The following is a 23,132-nucleotide window of genomic DNA, read 5'->3' on the forward strand; positions in this document are numbered from 1 at the left end:
GGTTTCCTTAGTCTCCCTTATACCACTACTCCAAAAAGGGGACAGGATTTGTTCTCTGGACTTAAAGGATGCATATACTTACATACAGATGTTTCGAAGTCACAGGACGTATCTGATTTATCATAGGGATTACTAGTATTGCATTCTGCCCTTTGGTATTGTATCAGTTCCATGTATGTTTGAAAAATGCCAAGTGTTTATAGCAGTATATCTATGCAAACCTAGGGGTGCATGTATTTCCCTATTTGGATGATTATCTGATTAAAGCACACACCATGAGAAGAAGCAAAAGGATCAAAACACTTAATCATTCAGGTTCTTGAATTAATTAGGGTTTGTCAAAAATTTAAAATATCCCGTCTCATTTAAACCCAACACAGCAATTGGAATTCATAGGAGAGTACTAGATGCAACTCATCCTTCTACCACAGCAAAGGATCGCCACCCTAGTATCTGTTCTGGAGGAAACTCAGAGGAGCCAGCAAGATATCAGGTGGTCAGATGTTGTGGGTGTTGGGCCACATGGCATCTATAGTACACATAACACCCTTTGCATGTCTCCATTTGAGACAAGCCCAGTGGACTCTGGCTACTGACAGTCTTTGGGATTGTTGATTCTTGCTGCTTAATACATTAAAACAAGTTGGTCAGTTTCCTTTATTCAGTGGAAAATTTGCTGCTGCAGCAGAAGAAGGTGCATGAAATCAGACACTGATAATTAGTTAGGTTTCTCCCATGAGCTTCTTGCCAGGCACAGCAAGATTACAAACTTATAGACATAATAGGCTTACATCATAAGGTTAGGTAAAATTCAGTTCATAAATCAGCAAAATAAGAAGGGAAAGAGACTTTGGCCATTAGCTAAAATTTATTTATTTATTGCATTTGTATCCCACATTTTCTCACCTATTTGCAGGCTCAATGTGGCTTACAGAGTTTGGTTATGACATAATCATTCCATGATATCAGACACAGTTAATGATGTACAAAGATTAGATGAGGGAAGAGAGAAGGAAGGTGTTAGGATATAAGGTGGACTGTAATAATTGGGTGAGTTGGTGAGGTAGTTTTGTAAGGCTATGGGTTCTCTTTGTAGGCCTTGTTGAATAGATGTGTCTTCAGAGATTTGCGGAAGTTAGTTATTTCATCAATAGCTTTCAGGGCTGTAGGTAATGCATTCCACAGCTGCGTGCTCATGTAAGAGAAGGTGGTGGTGTGTATCAGCTTATATTTTAATCCTTTACAGCTTGGGAAGTGCAGATTGAGAAATTTGCGGGATGATCTTATGGCGTTTCTGGGAGGCAAGTCCACAAGGTTTAGCATGTAGATTGGGGCATCTGCGTGAATGATTTTGTGTACAGTCGTGCAGATCTTGAACGCAACTCGTTCCTTCAGTGGGAGCCAGTGAAATTTCTCTCTTAGGAGTTTCGCACTTTCTTAGGGGTTTTGTTTTTTCCAAATATGAGTCTGGCTGCGGTATTTTGGGCTGTTTAGAGTTTTTTGATAGTCTGTTCTTTGCAGCCAGCGTATAGTGCATTACAGTAGTCCAGATGACTTTTATTACCATTGACTGTACCAAGGTACGGAAGATGTATCTCGGAAAGAAAGGTTTTACTCTTTTGAGTTTCCACATGGAGTGGAACATCTTTTTCGTTGTGTTCTTAACGTGAGTATCGAGTGTGAGGTTTCGGTCGATAGTAACTCCAAGAATTTTTAGATTTTGTGCGATGGGGAGAGAACAGTATGGTGTAGTTATTGTGGAGTAGTTGTTTTTGTTGTGTTGTGAGGTGAGTACGAGACATTGTGTTTTCTCTGCGTTGAGTTTCAGCTGGAATGCATCCGCCCAGGAGTGCATGATTTGGAGGCTTTGGTTGATCTCATTGGTGATTTCGTTTAGATCATGTTTGAATGGGATGTAAATCGTGACGTAGTCTGCGTATATGTAGGGATTAAGGTTTTGATTGGCTAGAAGTTTGGCTAAAGGTATCATCATTAGGTTGAAGAGAGTTGGTGATAGTGGGGATCCTTGGGGAACTCCACATTCAGGTATCCATGGGGGTGATGTGTCTGCTTTCGTTGTTACTTGGTATGATCTTGTGGTCAGGAATCCTTTGAACCGTTTGAGAACTGTGCCTCCTACTCCGAAGTATTCTAGTATATGTAATAGTATTCCATGATTGACCATGTCAAAGGCGCTGGACATGTCGAATTGTATGTTGTTACCAGTTGCAGTTGCTTGTTTGAATGAGTTCATTGCAGATACTAGTACCGTTTCGGTGCTGTGATTTGACCGAAATCCTGATTCGGACTCGTGCAGAATTGAGTGTTTATTTAGGTAATCATAGAATTGTTTCGTCACTATGCCCTCCATGAGTTTGGTTATGAGCGGAATAGTTGCTACTGGGCGATAGTTGATTAGGTCCGTTGTGCTTTTCTTAGCATCTTTTGGCAGCGGAGTAAGTAAGATGTTTCCTTTACAGATGAAAGATATTTAACCCTATGTTTATCTGTTCCACAGGATGTAGTATCTGTTACCAGTCCTCTGCGGGACTCTGGTGGACAAATCATTCAATTGGGCAAAAGGAATGCCCTTTTAAAATTCCTCACATTCAGTTAACACCACCAAAAGATGCGTCCAAACTGTTTTGGGGCACAAATGTAGATGGACTTTATACATAAGGTATCCATTCAGGTACCTGGAGCTTAGGGTAATGTGTAGCACTACTTTCAGAGATCACTTATCCAACAGAATTGCTCTAGGTGAGACAGTTAGGTAACATGTACTATGTGAACAAGAAGGGCCGAACAGAATCGTACCTTCTTTGTTGGGATGTGATGGAATGTATAAGAAGTTACTGGTTCCCCTTAACACTTCCTATCCTGCTGTCCTTGGAGAACATCTGCTACAGGTAAATAACTGTATTTTATTAAGGAACATTTTCTCTGAACAGGCATATGAGATGGCTTGTATTGTTTTAGTTTTACTTGGGGAGATTCGGCAAGTCTAGTTATAAACCGTAGATCAAAATAGGAGATTAGCTTGGTCGTTGATGCAGTTGTTTAGAGAGATGAAACCTATGGAGAAATTTCCTTCATTCTTCCTCTCGTGCCAAAGAAAGCTTCCCATTTGAAATGTGCTTTTCTTTGGCTGTGGTGAGAACAAATAATTATTTTAAGTCTCAACTTGGACATGAATCAAGAAAGCTGGTTTCCATTGCCAGCGTTCTTAGTGGTAATATTTTATGTGTGGGATGGAGAACGCAGATGGGTGTTCTTCAGCTAAAATATCTCTGTGACAGTATAGCTGTAGTACAGATGGTGAACTGAGATATTGTGAAAGTCAGTATAAAAGTGGAGGAGTATCCTAATGGTTAGTGAAGTGGCCTGAGAGCCAGGGGAACTGGATTCAATTCCCACTGTAGCTCCTTGTGATTCTGGGCAAGACACTTAATCCTTCATTTCAAATAAGTATCTGTAAAAAGGAGACCAATTTGTAAACACAAAAAAGGTGGTATATCAATCCCATCCCCCTTTCCATTTCATGGAGGGAATTCGTTTGATGCTCTCTCAGGGTCAGACTTTTTTTTGTTACAGTCTGGCTAGTTTTACTGCATGAACTCTTGTTAAAATGTTCTATTTAAACTGAAATATCTCTCAAGCTTTAGAGCATCTTGTTACTTATAATTTCAGAGAATTCCAGTTTGGTGGAAGATTTTTGCTGTTTCAGGCGACAGCTCCTACAGACAGTAGAGGGTCGCAGCCATGGTGCTTTTGAGTGGGTGGATGGGATGCTGGTTCAGGCCTTGCAGTCTGGAGACTGGCTTCTGATGGACAATGTTAACTTTTGTAGGTAAGTAGAAGGCTTTGCAAACTGTGTTGGCAAGTTAAGAGGGGTTCATTTCAAGACCTTGAAATGGTGAACCTCAAGTATGTGATCTGTTTCCCCCCCCCCCCCCCCCCCCTACAATTCTGGAGACAATCTGCTTGCTGCTATTATTAAAATAATATCCACCTGATATTCAGTTCAGTGGTCAGCCGTTTTAAAACTGCTGTGGGCTGAAACTAACCTGGAGCCCAGCATTGAATATCCAGGTCAACCACTGAACTGGAAGTTAGGTGCCAGCAGGTATTCAGTGCCAGCATTCACGTTGCTCAGCGGGCAGAGATAAGGGTGCTATCTGCCTGCCAGTGCTGAATATGGCTGGTGCTGGCAGCTCCTTGCGTCCATCCCTATACTGCCCGGCACTAACCCCAGAGTTCCATCTTGGTCAGAGGGGATTTTCAGCAGCGCTATGTGGTTATGTGCTACTGAAAATTCGGGGAATGGCCTACTGAGCAGAGTTTAAGTTGGCAGGAACCTCTCCTACTTGCTTTGAACCCTGTTGAAAATTAACACTAATATTTTTAGAGTATAGTTGAGAGAGGAGAGAAAATTAAAAATTTTAAAGTTTTGGTTCAGAAGGAAAGATGTCTTCTTGACAGAAACACCATGATCTTAGAGTCAGCCCAGGATTAATTTAGCACTGATAGATACACACCGAACAGTTAAACCAATCATGATCCTCTAAACAAGGTGCAAACCTGGCCTTTAATGGAAGAAGTAATTAACTCGTTAGTCTCACACGCTCTCTCACTCATACTCTGTCACACACACACACACGAAGTGACATGGGTACACACACACACACACACGAAGTGACATGGGTGCGCACACACACACGAAGTGACATGGGTGCACACACACGAAATGACATGGGCGCACACACACACGAAATGACATGGGCTGCACATACTGCAGCAGGACATGTTTATCCACTCTTACCCTGAGATAGTATTTAATCACCTCTTTGTTTATACCATACACTCTTTGAAAATGTTTTATTACGTATTGGGTTGACATTGTAAGTAGTATAATATGCCACGCTTTGAATATTTGTATAATATTTTTACTGTTGAAATTATGCATTGCATTTGTTTGATTTATTCTTACTGTACACTGACGAGTGAATTCCTTCAAAAGGCGGTAAATACATTAATAATAAAAAATATTTTTACTCTTTGTGAAATTAGGGTTTGGAAATATTGGTGCATTTACCTAGAAGGACGTAAGCGAACAGAATAGGGTTTAAAATGAAATATTGTCCAAAGTATGTGGTTATAGCAGCAGAAACTTAATTTTTTTTTTTAGATTAATCTTTTGAATGATATATCCAAAGTAAAACTTTGAGCAGGTAAAATGGTGAAAATCTATGAAAATATAACAGAGGAAGCAATAATTAAAAAAAAAAAAAAAATCGGAAATCCACAACTTAGTCCACACTAAAGAGAAGACTAAGTACAGCATATCAGAGGAAGCTGGATTAAATCAGAAAAACATTCAAGAAAAGCAGTAAGCAAGCTTATCATATTCCATATGGCTGAGTACAATTATGTTGATCCTAATCCTGTTCTCAAAGTCCTGGTGGTCCTAATGTTGCCCAACTGGCCAAGGAGGCCCTCGTACGGGGATCTTGTCAGGCTGCTGGTGGAGGAACCTCTCCGCCTTCCAGTGTCAGGGACTTCTGGCTCAAGGGCCAGTGGTCCTGGAGGGACCCAACTCGGTTCTTGCTTATGGCTTGGCTCTTGAACGGGCGCGTTTGCGGCAATTCAGTTAATGCTGCCTCTGTCATTTCCACTCTTTTGCATTCGTGACAGCATTCCACTTCCCTTGCATATGTCTGGGTGTGGCAGGATCTGGAGGCCTCACTGCCTAACATTCTGGGTTTTTTGCACGCTGAGTTGGATCCGGGGTCTACCTTGGTCTTGAGGTGCAGGCAGCAGCTCAGCTGTTTTTGCGGTCGTTTGATAGGGAAGTTGCTTACAGTTCTTCGAGATGTGCAGCATTTCTGTTGGTGGGTTCAGTTACTTCATCCTCAGTTTGGCCGGCAGTGCTGACTTGGGATCTTAATCTACTGCCTCATCCTACTCCTACACGCACCTACAACTCTAGACACAGACAACAATAGCCTCACAATTCACAAACCACAAACAAATCACGAACACAACATGTATACCCAAAAAGACAATGAAGACCATGAAAAACCTAACATCCTTGAACCCCATCAAAGATTGGGAAAGAAAGAATGTTCTAAACCCATCACATCAAGGAGAAAGACAACTAATAAATATTACTCCAAACCCGAATCCAAAAGAACACCACCAACGAATACAAATAGGCTACACTAATGCCAGATCAGTAGTCAAGAAAACCACAACACTGACCGACTGGATCACAGACGACCACCTTGACCTCCTACTCATTAGCGAAACCTGGATCCATGACTCCAAAGACCCAATAATCTTAGAATTATGTCCACCAGGATACAAAATTACCCATTGGACTAGAGAAGGAAAAAGAGGAGGAGGCATAGCAATAATCTATAAATCAAAATTCACAGTTACTACAATAGCAGAATCCATCCTACCTCAACTTGAAATAGCCTCAGTTAGAATTAACCACCCGATCTACTTGATCAACTAAACCTAATCATTTTCTACAGGCCCCCGGGCAATTGGCAAGTATCACAAACACACTTTATGGACTTCATATCAAACACTTGCGTGTCCTCCCAGAACCTTCTCATAGCAGGGGACATTAACCTTCATCTTGAAGACATTAACATAAAGAACGTAAACGAATGCAAGGAATTCATCCAACTATGGGAGCTCAATTGGCCTAACATGCAACCTACCCACAAAAAAGGACACACATTAGACATCATAACTCATAAATTTTCATCAGAGCCCATCTTCACCATCACAGATACAAAATGGACAGCTACACCATGGTCAGACCACTACAAAGCACATACCTCCCTGTACTGGAAAAGAAAAGGGTCACAACGAATACAAGAAAAAAGAACCTATACCACAAGAGGTAAAATAGACCCACTAACTTTCTGGAAAGAACTTTACACTGACGAATGGGCAACTCCTACAAAATCACCCCGATTTCTACAAGAGTGGGACAACAGATGCACAGCAATACTAGACAGTATAGCACCACTCCAAACTAGATCCTCAAAAAGAAAAATCTCAATCCCATGGTTTATCGAAGAACTGAAAGCCTTAAAAACACAGGTCAGAAGACTGGAAAGAATATGGAGCAAGAAAAAAAGACGAACTCACTCTTAACGACTGGAAACAGTCGCAAAGAAAATACAAATATAAAATCAGATAAACCAAAAGACTGTACTACAAAACCATAATAGGACCAAACTACAAGGATACGCATAAGCTCTTCTCCCTTGTGAACAAACTCCTAAACACTACACCGGTTACCTCTAACAACACAGACACCCCATCCGCAACCAGCTTAGCGAAATATTTTAACGAAAAAATTATAAAACTCAGGCGCATGATACCTTCCAATACTACCGACTATACAAACATCCTTGAATGCCTAAATCCAAAACTGGGGTAATACCCAGCAGATCGTTCATGGACCAACTTCAACATAATCTCAGTAGATGAACTCTCACAATGGCTTAAAAAATATGGCAAGTCTCAATGCAAACTAGACATTTGCCCTGTTAGCCTAATAAGAGCCGCCCCCAAACAATTCAAGAAAGACCTTACGGACCAAGTAAACCACAGACTCCAAAAGGTTAAAGGAAACATCCTACTCACTCCTCTGCCAAAAGATGTTAAGAAAAGCACAATGGACCTAACGAATTATTGACCAGTTGCATGATCTAAGCCCATGAGCGTCCACAAAAACAGAGGAGGCACGCAAACACAGAACCACCATTGTGTATTTTTCTCTTTCCTTTTTTTTTTTTTTTTTTGAAGTGGTGTTCTTGAATTGGATTGGTTCAATTGCTGACAGGTGAATATGAAACTTCCATCTATTCTGCTACTCCCTCTCACAATCCCAGTGACAAGACCATAAGAGGAAAAAAAAAACCACACCGACCAACCCAATACAGAATCCAGAAACAACCTGCATTCTGCTGTGCCTGCACATCCAAACGGTAATGCCACGCAAAAGAATATAGAGCAGACCAAACTGCTCCTTTACAAATATCAAGAGACGTAACCAATGAGTGCTCCACCCAAGAAAAAGCCTGAGCCCTGATAGAATGAGTCTTCAAGAATTCCTGAACCAATCTTCAGCAGAGAACATAGGCAGAAGCAACTGCCCCCTTTATCCACTGAGCAGCAGACATCTTGGAGGTTGCATCCTCTTTGCAATCACCACCAGTCTACACAAAAAATCTATCCATGCACCGAAATACCTGTACATACCACTTTAACACCCTCCTAAGTTCCAAGGCATGGAGCTGCAGCTGTTCCACCATACCCAAACAATCCCCAAGCACAGGAAGCACCACAGACTGACTGACATGAAATGGTGAAACTACCTTGAGAAGAAAAGAGGGCACCACTCAGAGCTCCACCGTGTCCAAAAAGAACAGAAAAGGGTCATTAGAAGAAAGGGCCTGAAGCTTCTAAATCCACCTAGTGGAAATCAATGCCACAAGGAAAACCGTTGTTTGAGACCATGAAGTACTTGTTATAGGAATAGGAGATAGGAGGAATGTTGCCTCATGGAGTTGGTTGAATAAGGCCGAAATGTTTGAAGGAAAGGTGGGACTGTGGTAGATTTTGTTAATATATCTGATGATTTGATACCTAGTCCCCTGTTTACACAATTTCAGGTGGTTGATGTTTCTGCAGTGGAGAATGTTGTGCATGGCTTGAAGCCCACAAAATCGGTAGTTGATACTTGTTCTTCCTTGATTGTGAGACAGCTTACAGAATATGTTGTTCCATCTCTTAAGTTTTGTTGTGAATATATCCCTCCGTTTAGGGATTTTCCCTACTATCTTGAAGTTAGCTACTGTAAAACCTTTGTTGAAAGTTGCTTCGTTGGTCCGGAAGAGCAGTGTAATTATAGGCCAGTATTGGTGCTTCCAATGGTAGGTAAAGTGATTGAAGAGTCTGTTGATCAGGCTCAGGGTTTGTATCCATTTTACTATGGGTTTAGGCGAGGGCATAGTGTGGAGACACTTTTTGTATCAACTGAAGATGAGATCTGTAGAGGGATGGATGAGAAGAAGGTATATTTGGTTTTTTTTAGTCATTGGACATCTCAGCCTTATTAATACGACATTGTTAGCTAAATTATTCTGCTTGGGGGTGCGGGGAACAATGTATGAATGGTTTAAATCTTATTTGAGTGGAAAACAATGCAGGTGCCTGAGAAGGATGAAGTGTCTTCAGTATATCTAGTTATGATGGGGCACTGTTTAACATCTTTGTCAACTTTGGGAGCAGTATTTGGTAAATTGAATATTAGCTCCAGAATGTATGCAGATGATATTCACTCTGGAATGCATTGCCTGAAAGGCTCCGCTTAACACAAGGACTACCTCTACTTCAGGAAGCAGGTGAAAGCTTGGCTGTTGAACTAAGCCTTTAATGGAAGAAGTAACTAACTTGTTAGTCTCACTCACACACACAAGGATTGACTCGGTTGCACATACTGCAGCGGGACATGTTTATCCACTCCTACCCTAGCTAAGATAATATTTAACCATCTCTCTGACCTCACATGCAGCTTTCTTCAAATCAATCACCTTACTTTCTAATTCTTCCTACTTCCTTACTCATCTATATGTTACAACTTTGCCTTACCCCTCACTACCAATTTTAATGTTCTAGTACATATTGTGTTGTCATTGCAAGTAGTATACCATGCCATACTTTGTATTTGAATATTTTTACTGCTCTAATTGCCTGCTGCTCATGTTTGATCAATTCTTACTGTACGCCGCCTTGAGTAAATTCCTTCAAAAAGGCGGTAAAATCCTAATAAATAAATGCTGGGGGCTTCAAAATATGAACATGACCAATGTTGAAGAGTCTTCATAGGTTATTAGTACATATTCATTGCAAAGTGTTGACTCTGGTTTATCAAGTACTGCATGCGGTAGCCCCTCAATATTTGGGTCATGTAATAATTACGTTCTGCCCTTTAACCTGAGATCTGACAGTGAGAGACATCTTGTGGTAACAGCTATTAATACCTTTCGTTATGCTGATACATCAGCATGTGGTTTTTATGTAGCAGAACCATTACAATTGAATAAGCTTGCAGGGCACCTCAGATTCTGTTCAACTTTGCAACAATTTAATAAGATTTTTAAAAAATATTTGTTCAGGCTTTTCCCTCTATGTAAATGATCTGTTTTTTTAGGGGGGGGGCAGGGGGAGGAGAGAGAATAAGTGACATCTGACACATGGTAGCACTGACACCAGATTCTTTGATAAATATTATTTTTATTATTATTATTTTTTTACTGAATTATGTTTATGATTTTTGTAAGCAGCTTAGTGATCAGCAGGGTAAAGGTTTTAAACATAAAAATAAATATTATGTTTCCTCTCTTTCTTCCATTCACAGTTCTTCAGTACTGGACCGCTTAAATGCATTGCTGGAGCCTGGAGGCTCTCTGGTCATGAGTGAGCGTGGCGTAATAGATGGCTGCATCCCAACTGTGGTTCCTCATCCAAACTTCAGGTGTTCTTTATGCACAGATCACAGGCTATGACTTAACTTACTCTTGATTCATAGTTGAGCCTAGGAGAAAAATTAGCACTAATTGAAGGTGTAATCTGATCTTCTTGGCCAGAGGTAGACAACCCCCATCCTCAAATGTCACACACCAGTCACATTTTCAAGGTATCTTACACTGAGTATGCATAAGATATATTTGCATGCACTACCTCTGTTGTATGCAAATGGATCTCATGCATGGTCATTACGGATTTTGAGAGAACCTGATTTGTCTTCCATTTACCTACCCCTTCCATTAGTGGTGGTTTATAACTTCTTACCGTTCCAGTCCCTTAGTATGCACTGAAAAATTTGAATCTGTTAAATAATTTTAGTAGTTGTAGGGGGTTATTTGTAAATGGTTGCTTGCCTATTGCTTTTTATTAGTTTCCAGACTCGTCTTTTCATATGAAACTTGGTTTCTGAACGCATCAGTTTCTTGCTCTAGGGCATATGCAGGGGAACCATGGGGTCCTGTAAATGCTTTTTTTATTTGCTTTGCATTTGACAAAAGTGCTACCTAGCAGTCAGTTGTAATGGTGCGACTCCTGTGAAAATTTATTGACCTTGCTCTATAAGATGCTACCCTGCTACATAGCAACTTCCTATATCTCTTTTTCAGTGTTTAAAGATTATAATTCTAACACACAGGGAATATTGCCAAGGAGCCCCTGAATACCTGCCGAGCTATTTGATTCCTTATATTTCCAATCAATTAATCTGTTCTGTGAAAATTTGCTAACTATTCTCTCACCAACAGCTGCTGCATGTTTCAAAGCTACACGTCATTGAGTCCCCCGTTCCCCCCCCCCCCCCCCCCCAAATACCAACTATTTGGAACAATGTACCACAGGCTTTAAGAATGGATCAAATTATAAAAAACTTATTATGGATTTAAAATTTTGATAAGCATATTATGATTCGAATAGTACTTTTTTTTTTTTTTGTTACATTTGTACCCCGCGCTTTCCCACTCATGGCAGGCTCAATGCGGCAGGCAATGGAGGGTTAAGTGACTTACCCAGAGTCACAAGGAGCTGCCTGTGCCAGGAATCGAACTCAGTTCCTCAGGACCAAAGTCCACCACCCTAACCACTAGGCCACTCCTCCACTTGATTTTTTCCCCCTCTTATTCCTTCCCTCTGTTGTATGGGTTGGTGTTTGAGGAACTTGTTTGTTTCTGGTGGACCTTGCTTACTTAATTTTTTTCTTTAATGTTCATTATACAGTAATTTTGCTTCTATCTTTTTTTTTCTTTTCTTTTTCTTTTTCTCTGCTTTTATTGTAATACTATGTCATATATTTTAATGAATACCACTGTAAACTTTTTTTTTCTTGCTACTTTTAATTTGTAGTACTGTGAACAGTTTTGCTGGCAATGCCAAGTGGTGGTTTAGTAAGACTTTTATTAAACTTCTTTTGGTGACCTTAATTTTTCATTTTCTGTTATCTATCAGGCTCTTTCTTTCAATGGATCCTCTCCATGGGGAAATCTCCAGAGCCATGCGGAACCGTGGTATTGAGATATACATCTCTGGGGAAGGTGATGGGAATGCTTTGGACCAGTGGGATATAAAGCTCCTGCTGCATGGGCTTGGGCTTATGGGAGAGGGGGTGTGTGATGCTCTCCTTGCTATACACACAGAAGCTAAAGACATTTTAGCAGGTAAAGACCACTTCTTCGGGTTTTAAACTGTTTTGTACTGTTAATTATTCTGTTCAGTAGGGTGGGGTGTAAATCCTCTAAAATAGACAATAGCATTCTAGTTATAGCCAGTAATCACCTTATCCTCCCCTTTACCTCCCTGTTCTTGACCTCATTTTTGTAATGCCCACCTCATGCAGTGTGCCTGAATGCATCTCTTTTGTCTTTGTTTTCAGTAGTCAGAGGGGAAGCCCTCTTGTGTTTATTTAATTATGAAACTTAATTTATAGAGGTCCTTTTTTTTTTATTGAGACATAAATAACAGCCAGCAATTAAATAAGACAAAAGAGCAATCTTCATAAATAAGAAAAGTCAATAACAAGTGAGAAAACAAAAGAAAAATATGAAGAAAGTATGTTGTAACTCTCTGATCAAGTCCACCACAGAGGGAAGAGCAATTTACCCTTGTGAGAGAAGAAAGAGGAAAACCTAGTAAACAGACTTAAGTATTACTAGAGATCATTCAGTTAATTCTATATTGAAGGCTCATAAGAAGTCTCCGGAACGCCTTGGCGCCTGCAAGACTCCCTCAGGAGGGTGTGAAATAAGGGTATTAGAAGATAAGAACATAACATATGAACATACGAATAGCCATGCTGGATCAGACCAGAGGTCCATCTAGCCTAGTATCCTGTTTCCAACAGTGGCCAATCCAGGGCACAAGTACCTGACAGAATCCCAATTAGTAGCAGCATTCCATGCTACCAGTCCTGGGAGAAGCTGCTGTTCTAATTCAGGTATGAAACACTTCTCAATAACAGACTATGGACTTTTCCTCCAGGAACTTGTCCAAATCTTTTTTTAAACCCAGATACGCTAACCGCTGTTACTGCATCCTCTATCAGCAAGTTCCAGAACATAACTATTTGCATGAAAAAATATTTTCTTCTATTTGTTTTTAAAAGTATTTCCATGTAGTTTCATCAAAAGTCCCCTGGTCTTTGTAGATAGTCAACTGAAATGGATAAAGAAAAGAAAAGTGTTTCATGTTTTCATATCAACTCAAACATTTATAAGGAAATTTTAGAGAGAACTGACCCCCAATTTGTAAAACGCTAGGCCTCATAACAATGTCTGGCCTGACTATCCCTGGCAACATTAAGAAATACCCAATTTTACCATTATAAAATAGAGAGGTGTAGTAGCCGTGTTAGTCCACTCTTAAGGTTATCAATAGAAATCAAACAAAATAAAACATGGAAAAGAAATTAAGATACCTTTTTTATTGGATGTAACTTAATACATTTCTTGATTAGCTTTCGAAGGTTGCCCTTCTTCGTCAGATCGGAAATAAGCAAATGTGGTAGCAGATAGTTATATATAAATGAAACATCCAAGCATTACTTTGACAGTCTGGGAGGGTGGGGGTGGGTAGGAGGTATGCATGGGGACATCAAAGCATTTGATTGATATTCTAACAGGATGGGGGTGGGTAGGTGAGAGGAGGGTGATCAAAAGAGAAATACAATTTTATGGTTTATAAAACAAATTGAAAAAAAGTGTATCTATTATTCAATGCACAGTTAAGCTCCGGAATGTTATAGCAGGTTGTTGTCAAGGCATGTAATATAATTGAGTCTAAAAAGTGTTTTGGACAACTACATAAAGGAAATAATTTTTGCCCAGTTAGACTTTGGAAGAGCCACTATTGGTACTACAGGAATTAGATTAATTCTTGGTGATCTGCCAGGTTCTTTTAGTGACTTAGGCTGGCCACTGTTGGACATAGGATACATTTGATCTGATCTAGCATAGCAGGTCTTCTTTTCTTAATTGGAAGTTTCTTTACAGGTACCTCCTCATCAATCTCTGCTTTGGTTCATGCTGCCACTCTGATCTCTCAGCGGTTAAAGCGAGGTCTGTGTCTTGTTGAGGCTTTTCATGGAGCCTGTTTGGAAGTGTATGCTTGTTGCCAGCATTCGCAGACCATCCAGAAGGTAAAACTATGTATTATTTCTTTGTCATAAATGTTATTTATTTTGGATTTGCTCACACATTTTTCAGTAGTAGCTCAAGGTGAGTTACATTTAGGTACACTGGGTATTTCTCTGTCCCTGGAGGACTCGCAATCTAATTTTGTACCTGAGGCAATGGAGGGTTAAGTGATTTGCCCAAGATCACAAGGTGCAGCAATGGGATTTGAACCGGCCAGTTCTGGATGTCAACACCAGTGCTCTAACCACTAGGCCACACTCCTCCACTCCATTCCACTTTTTAAAGACAACAATAGATTTTATGAATAAATCATTGTTTTTATTTTTGGGGTTTTTTTTTGTAGAAAATACAAAGTGCAACTGGATACAAAGTGAGCCATTGACTACATAAAACCTGAATATAATCCTTCATCCAACATTATGCCTCTCTCCCATCCCCCCCAATACCTTCAGCCTCATGTCACATCCTGACTATAGTAGGCAACCTGAAAAAGGAAAGTCAGAGTGAACTTTGACAATCCAAATAATTGTCTGTATCCCCAAGGGGTTTAAGAGCATACTTATCAATCTGGGATGTAAAGAGTCCAGGAATGGAGTCCAACAACAATAGATTTTAATGAGGAATTTGTTAATACTCATTCCCTTTCTTTTTTACGTTTTGGTATTGAATAGTAATTTTTACATAAATTTTGCAGTTTAAAGAAAGCATTACTTCATCTGTCTTTCCTTAGTGAAGAAAATCTAAACACAGGGCTTGCACCTACAAATTTATCTCTTATTTTGAAGTTGGCTATCTTCACTAAATAGTTTATTGATGAATAGAATTTCAAGGGAAAACACACACACACACACACACATACATACGTATTTAAGGTTGTGCTTAGTGTCAGAAAGTTGTACAGTATAAGGGCTCAACTGACACTTTGAAAAAGTTCTTTATAAAAAAAATTAAATATCCTGTTAATTATCATAGACTCTGACTTGAATCTTGTTTCTCCCTTAGCATATACAGGAAGTAATTGCAAGGCACCTTTCTGCGTTGGGCTCCAGTGAGACATGGGACTGCTCTTTGCTGGGAATGGGCCTATGGCCAGACTGCATGCCCTCAGCCATGTTCACAGCAGAGGATTCAACACTGTCTACGGTCTTGAGAGATGGACAGATCCTTGTCTACTGTCTGAATAGGCTGAATCTGAAAAACAGCAGGTGGGCATGAATTTTCATATTTTATTTCCTCTATCTCTGCTTATTTTATTTTTCCTAGTAGCTTCCAGCTCAGTTGAACATGGCCTTTCTAGGATCTAGGGCATTCATGTACATTCATTTCTGGCCATATTGGATTTTACTCCTTTATAATCTTGCTCCCACTCTTGTTAGTATGGTCATCACAAGACTGTCTTTCTTCAGGATTCATAAGCTTTGGAAGCCAGGGTATGATGTACTTGCATCCAGAGTGTAGCCATGCAAAGCTTGGGACTTCCTTAGAGGGCAGTGAATGGTTTGAGAATGAATCTCAGGTTTCCTGAATTGCCGCTCAACGACTGGCTAATTGAAAGCAATTGGCTAGACCCATGTCAGTCTGGCTTCAGACCTGAGTACAGAACAGAGACAGTCCTTTCTTGATGAACTGCACAGAAATCATGACGGGGGATATGTCTCGATACTTGTGTTGTTCGATTTCTTGGCAGCCTTCGACATAGTTGATCATAATATCATGCTTACAAGACTGGCAGTAATAGGTATCAGTGGCACGGTATTTACTTGGTTCAAATCCTATCTGTCAGCCAACAATCAGATTTGTTCAGCAACCGCACATCATTGCCTTAGGCACTGGACTGTGGGGTATTTGAATTCCAGTGATGTTAAATGGGTATATTTTTGGTACTGTTTCACTGTAGTTCTATTAGGTTTTAATGTACTGTTTTCAAGTTTATCTCATTTATTGTATTTGTTTATTCTTGGTTATTTTACTATTATGCTGTTAACAAAATTGAAAGTTTTATGTTAAACTGTATCTATTTATTTATTTATTGCATTTGTATTCCACATTATCCCACCTATTTGCAGGCTCAATGTGGCTTACATAGTTTTGTAAAGATTGTCATTATTGCTGTACTTCCTTGGGTGAATCTCTTAATAATGACGGTTAATAAATCAATAAAAAATAAAATTAACCAAAATTAATCACCTGAGATATTCCCATTTCAACTGGAAGATTATATGAGAGCTATTATGATAGACCTCCAGGCCACTTAACAGCTTCAGCAGTCCCAAATATGAGAAAAGTGTTTGAAGTATGAAAGTAAACCTCCAGAATGAGTCTCCATTAAACTTGGACAAGCATGCTAATGAGTAGAAGGAATGAGTGAAAGTCTACCAGTACATTCAGTGAATGAAACAATTGAGTTTGTGAAACAAGGAAGAAACTCAAATCAGGTCAGCAAACAAGGAAAAACAATTGGCAGATGCACAAATACAGTTGGAGATAACATAGTATTAACTCCAGGAATTGAGTGGCAGTGAAACCTATACACACTGATGATTATGGAGGGGTGAACAACAAGTATAGACCTTCAACCTTAAAACACCTCCACCCTTAACCTTCCTATCATACAGAGCCTAAAAATATTGGGAGTCACAATTGATCGCAACCTTACACTAGAAAGCCAAATAAACTCCACTACAAAGAAGATGTTCTTCTCGCTGTGGAAACTAAAACGGATTAAACCTTCTTTCCCGAGAGGTATTTCGTCATCTAATACATCTATAGTTTTATGTCACTTGGATTATTGTACCGTAGTATACGCAGGATGTAAAGAGCAACTTATTAAGAAACTGCACCGCCCAAAACACAGCGGCAAGATTAATTTATGGAAAAATCAAATTTGAAAGTGCAAAACCGCTCCGAGAGAAATTGCATTGGCTTCCTGTCAAGGATCGAATCGCATTTAAATCTGCTCCCTAGTACATGCAATTATCTATGGTGAAGTCCCTGATTACATGATTAACCTAATCAGCCTGCCACCCAGGAATGCATTAAGACTATCCCGTTCATACCTTAACCTTCATTATCCAACCTGCAATGGGCAAAAGTATAAATCCACATATGCTTCATCCTTCTCCTTCATCAGATCACAATTATGGAACTCCTTACCAAAAGCTATAAAAACGATTCACAATCTACATTTCAGGAAATCTCTTAAGACTTTATTATTTGGAAAAGCCTACCCCAAATACTCAGCATGTGTCTCCACCTCTTGATTCACAACATTATAATGACAATTTTGGACTCATCCACCCTTCCTTTCTCTCCCCTGGTTTCCTGTTCCTTTCTTTCCTTCCCCATCCTCTCCTTTATTTCTTATGCAGGTTTAATGATGTATTAGCTTAATTTACTGTATTGGCGGGGTGCCACAGAGATCCATACTGTCTCCCACTTTATTTAATATCTAACTCAAGCCTGAAGCTGAGCTGCTTTGGTCAATGGACACAAAATTATACATATATGCTGATGATGTGCATTTACTTATATCCATTGAACCAGATCTACCCATAGCTCTGAGTAAACTGACCGACTGCCTGCCTAACCGTAACTCAGAAATGGGTAAACAACAACAATCTTTGCCTGAACCCAAATAAAACAAAGATTCTTTGGGTAACAAACACAAGTGGACAAATACCCAACTTCAAAATACCTTTTTGGGAAATATGAACTCCCCCTAAAATCATAGGTCAGGAATCTTGGGATACTGCTAGACTCATCACTCACTCTGATCCCACAAATTCAAACAACCTTCAAAAATTGTCTTTCACCAACGGCAGCTACAAAATCTCTCTCCATGTATTGAAAATCTGAGTCTGACTACAGTGGTCCATGCTTTGATAACATCACGACTAGACTGTTGTAATGTCCTGTACACTGGTCAAACCAAAAAGTTTTGTATCAGTTCCAGCTAATTCAGAATGCTGTAGCACGACTGATAGAAGGCTGCAAGTGCCTTTCTGCAAAAGCTGCACTGGCTACTAGTACCTTACAGGGCTAAATTTAAAACTGTTTGATTTTCAAGGCCCTCAGACAAAATGGGCCAGAGTACTTAAAGAATAAGTTAACCCTTTACACACCTTTAATATCTGTAAGGACCTGTCTGGGATCATCATTGTGTGTACCCTCATCAAAAGAATTTGTACGATGTGATACCTGTGAACGAGTCTTTACTCCCTCTTGAATTTACTCCCAGGGGGGCTACGTATAGCTCAAGTCCACCTCTACTTTAGGAAGCATGTGAAAGCCTGACTCTTCTTCCAAGCCTTTAATATGTAGGATTACTGACTATAAGCTCATTATGCACCTGGACTGGCTTGCTACACATACTGTAACTTACTGTGCAGAGAACTTGCCTTGACTTTCGCCAATAATCAAATTATCCCAAATGACTCTGTACTGAATATATCTTCTCTTGGTCCCTCAGCTCTGTGGTTAGCCGTATTGTAGAACAGCATCATATCTTTCTTAGTTGAATGTTCTAATGCATGCTTATTAGGTATATCATTAGTATTATACTAACTTCCTCAGCGACCCTCCAGACCGGTCAAGACGCGTGGGTTATGCACTCCTACCAGCAGAGGGAGACTGAGAAAATACCATTAGTATTATACTAACTTCCTCAGCGACCCTCCAGACCGGTCAAGACGCGTGGGTTATGCACTCCTACCAGCAGAGGGAGACTGAGAAAATACCATTAGTATTATACTAACTTCCTCAGCGACCCTCCAGACCGGTCAAGACGCGTGGGTTATGCACTCCTACCAGCAGAGGGAGACTGAGAAAATACCATTAGTATTATACTAACTTCCTCAGCGACCCTCCAGACCGGTCAAGACGCGTGGGTTATGCACTCCTACCAGCAGAGGGAGACTGAGAAAATACCATTAGTATTATACTAACTTCCTCAGCGACCCTCCAGACCGGTCAAGACGCGTGGGTTATGCACTCCTACCAGCAGAGGGAGACTGAGAAAATACCATTAGTATTATACTAACTTCCTCAGCGACCCTCCAGACCGGTCAAGACGCGTGGGTTATGCACTCCTACCAGCAGAGGGAGACTGAGAAAGTACCATTAGTATTATACTAACATTTTATTCTTCTCTGGTATTTGAATTCCAGTGATGTTAAATGGGTATATTTTTGGTACTGTTTCACTGTAGTTCTATTAGGTTTTAATGTACTGTTTTCAAGTTTACCAGTAGTTCTATAAGGTTTCAATTTGCTGTTTTCAAGTTTATCTCATTTATTGTATTTGTTTATTCTTGGTTATTTTACTATTATGCTGTTAACAAAATTGAAAGTTTTATGTTAAACTGTATCTATTTATTTATTGCTTTTGTTTTCCACATTATCCCACCTATTTGCAGGCTCAATGTGGCTTACATAGTTTTGTAAACATTGTCATTACTGCTGTACTTCCTTGGGTGAATCTCTTAATAATGACGGTTAATAAATCAATAAATTAATAAAAAATAAAATTACCCAAAATTAATCACCTGAGATATTCCCATTTCAACTGGAAGATTATATGAGAGCTATTATGATAGACCTCCAGGCCACTTAACAGCTTCAGCAGTCCCAAATATGAGAAAGTGTTTGAAATATGAAAGTAAATCTCCAGAATGAGTCTCCATTAAACTTGGACAAGCATGCTAATGAGTAGAAGGAATGAGTGAAAGTCTACCAGTACATTCAGTGAATGAAACAATTGAGTTTGTGAAACAAGGAAGAAACTCAAATCAGGTCAGCAAACAAGGAAAAACAATTGGCAGATGCACAAATACAGTTGGAGATAACATAGTATTAACTCCAGGAATTGAGTGGCAGTGAAACCTATACACACTGATGGTTATGGAGGGGTGAACAACAAGTATAGACCTTCAACCTTAAAACACCTCCACCCTTAACCTTCCTATCTTACAGAGCCTAAAAATATTGGGAGTCACAATTGATCGCAACCTTACACTAGAAAGCCAAATAAACTCCACTACAAAGAAGATGTTCTTCTCGCTGTGGAAACTAAAACGGATTAAACCTTCTTTCCCGAGAGGTGTTTCATCATCTAATACAGTCTATAGTTTTATGTCACTTGGATTATTGTACCGTAGTATACGCAGGATGTAAAGAGCAACTTATTAAGAAACTGCACCACCCAAAACACAGCGGCAAGATTAATTTATGGAAAAATCAAATTTGAAAGTGCAAAACCGCTCCGAGAGAAATTGCATTGGCTTCCTGTCAAGGATCGAATCGCATTTAAATCTGCTCCCTAGTACATGCAATTATCTATGGTGAAGTCCCTGATTACATGATTAACCTAATCAGCCTGCCACCCAGGAATGCATTAAGACTATCCCGTTCATACCTTAACCTTCATTATCCAACCTGCAATGGGCAAAAGTATAAATCCACATATGCTTCATCCTTCTCCTTCATCAGATCACAATTATGGAACTCCTTACCAAAAGCTAAAAAAACAATTCACAATCTACATTTCAGGAAATCTCTTAAGACTTTATTATTTGGAAAAGCCTACCCCAAATACTCAGCATGTGTCTCCACCTCTTGATTCACAACATTATAATGACAATTTTGTACTCATCCACCCTTCCTTTCTCTCCCCTGGTTTCCTGTTCCTTTCTTTCCTTCCCCATCCTCTCCTTTATTTCTTATGCAGGTTTAATGATGTATTAGCTTAATTTACTGTATTGGCGGCTGCCTTTGCGGTGCAATGTAAGCCATATTGGGCCTGACACAGTTGGGAAAATGTGGGGTATAAATGAGATAATAAATAAACTAAATGAGAATGCAAGCATGTAAGAATTAGCCATCTAGTATCCTTGCTTCCAACAGTGGCTAATCCAGGTTACAAGCACCTGGAAGAAACCGAAATAGTAGCAACATTAATACTACCAATCCCAGGGCAAGACTATGGACTTAACCACCAGGAACTTGTCCAAACCTTTTTTTAAACTAGATATACTATTGTTGACTTACTGTACCGCTTTACCTGACCACAGCAGAATAAAAATGGTTTATGGACTAAAAATAACTCAAATAGAGCTACATCAGCGAATAAGAAAGAAACACAAATGTTTACCCTAAGATAGTGGAAACTATTAACTGGGGCAGTCATAGTACCCAGGAGCTGCAGATCAGCATCCATGATGACCATCTAGTCAGCAAGCCACAGTTATATTATGATTTAATACATGACTGATTGAAGAATCATTGTGCTATGGTGTCTATACAGCGCTGTAAAGCTTTGATATTCAGACTATTAGGGTCAGAATAAAAAATCAGGAGGATGCCATCCATGTAAAAGTGAAAAGAAATTTCAGATTCTAGAGTAGCTAGTTTTGCTAGAAAAGGAAGAGTGGACAAGATAGAACCTTGTAGAACTCCACAAGCAAGTTGTTTGGTCTTTGATTCTCCAACTGACATTAGAACCTTAAACTCTATCAGCCAAAAAAGACTGGAAACAGCCCAAGACCTGACCCAGATAGTTCTAAGGAACAGAGATGAGAGAAGAGGATTGAATGGTCCACTAGATCAAATGCTGCCGACAAGTCAGGGGAAATAGCTAAGATTATCTGGCCTTTGTCTAAATAGGAGCATATGTCACTGAGAATGGATGCAATGATTGTTTCTCTACTACAGCATGGTCTAAAGCCTGATTGACAGGGATGTAATACAAGGGCCTTTTCTGCAAATTGTTGAACTTGATAGAAAACTACCTTCTTAACCACTTTTGACACAAAGCAGAGATTGGAAACAGCACAGTAATGTTCCGGAAGAGAAGGATCAGGATTAGATTTCTTAAGGATAGGTTTCACAATAGTAACTTTCCATTGACGAGGCACCAGGCCTAAAGTAAGACTGTTATTAACCATAGACAGCAAAAAAGGGAGAAGTTCAAGATTAGTCAGTTTGATCCAGGCGAATGGAGTAGGGTCGAGATTACATTTAGTACTTCTCATAGATGAAAGGCCTTACTAAGGGAAGTTAGAGACTGTAGCTGAAACGAGGCCCAAACTGAAGATCTAGTGATACAGGGGAAGAAGAAGAAATAAAGGAAATAAAATGTGCATAAAGTGTGTTTCCTCTGTTAACTCAATTGCATTTGTCATACTGCTGACAAGATGGCTCACATTAACAGCTTTATAGTTTTGAAGTTTAATCGTTCAAGAAATAATCACATGACATCATTTTCTGTCCAAACAATTATGTAGAAAGTTCAATACAGACTTAAAAAATACAAAATTAACAAAATACGAAATAAAGATTTCTTAAACAATAACACATTATAAAAAGTGCTCTAAGGTTTTCCCCATTTTTACACCTTGTTCCATAATATCTAAATCTTAAAAAGTCCTTCCATGTTTAATCATTCACTTATTCCGCAAATAAACCTTTTCCGGAGAGGGGAAGGCGGTAGAACGAGAGGACATGAAATGAGATTGAAGGGGGGCAGACTCAAGAAAAATGTCAGGAAGTATTTTTTCACGGAGAGAGTGGTGGATGCTTGGAATGCCCTCCCGCGAGAGGTGGTGGAGAGGAAAACGGTAACGGAATTCAAACGTGCGTGGGATAAACATAAAGGAATCCTGCTCAGAAGGAAGGGATCCCCAGAAGCTTAGCCGGTGGTGGGAGGCAGGGCTGGTGGTTGGGAGGTGGGATAGTGCTGGGCAGACTTATACGTTCTGTGCCAGAGCCGGTGGTGGGAGGCGGGGTGGGTGGTTGGGAGGCGGGGATAGTGCTGGGCAGACTTATACGGTCTGTGCCCTGAAAAAGACAGGTACAAATCAAGGTAAGGTATACACAAAAAATGGCACATGTGAGTTTA

The 23,132-nt window shown here is 39.8% G+C and overlaps 1 protein-coding gene across 1 annotated transcript in view; it reads left to right on the forward strand.

Annotated features, from left to right (window-relative positions):
- Positions 1-23,132, forward strand: part of MDN1 (midasin AAA ATPase 1) — a 548,987-nt gene that overhangs the window by 246,407 nt on the left and 279,448 nt on the right. Inside the window, exons 44-48 of the mRNA XM_030199093.1 lie at positions 3,691-3,850; positions 10,448-10,564; positions 12,058-12,266; positions 14,097-14,242; positions 15,243-15,445. Of these exons, the coding sequence (XP_030054953.1) occupies positions 3,691-3,850; positions 10,448-10,564; positions 12,058-12,266; positions 14,097-14,242; positions 15,243-15,445 (835 nt within the window). The remainder of the gene's footprint in view (positions 1-3,690; positions 3,851-10,447; positions 10,565-12,057; positions 12,267-14,096; positions 14,243-15,242; positions 15,446-23,132) is intronic.

This window comes from Microcaecilia unicolor, chromosome 3 (genome assembly GCF_901765095.1).
Source record: "Microcaecilia unicolor chromosome 3, aMicUni1.1, whole genome shotgun sequence".
In the NCBI taxonomy this organism is placed as follows: domain Eukaryota; kingdom Metazoa; phylum Chordata; class Amphibia; order Gymnophiona; family Siphonopidae; genus Microcaecilia; species Microcaecilia unicolor.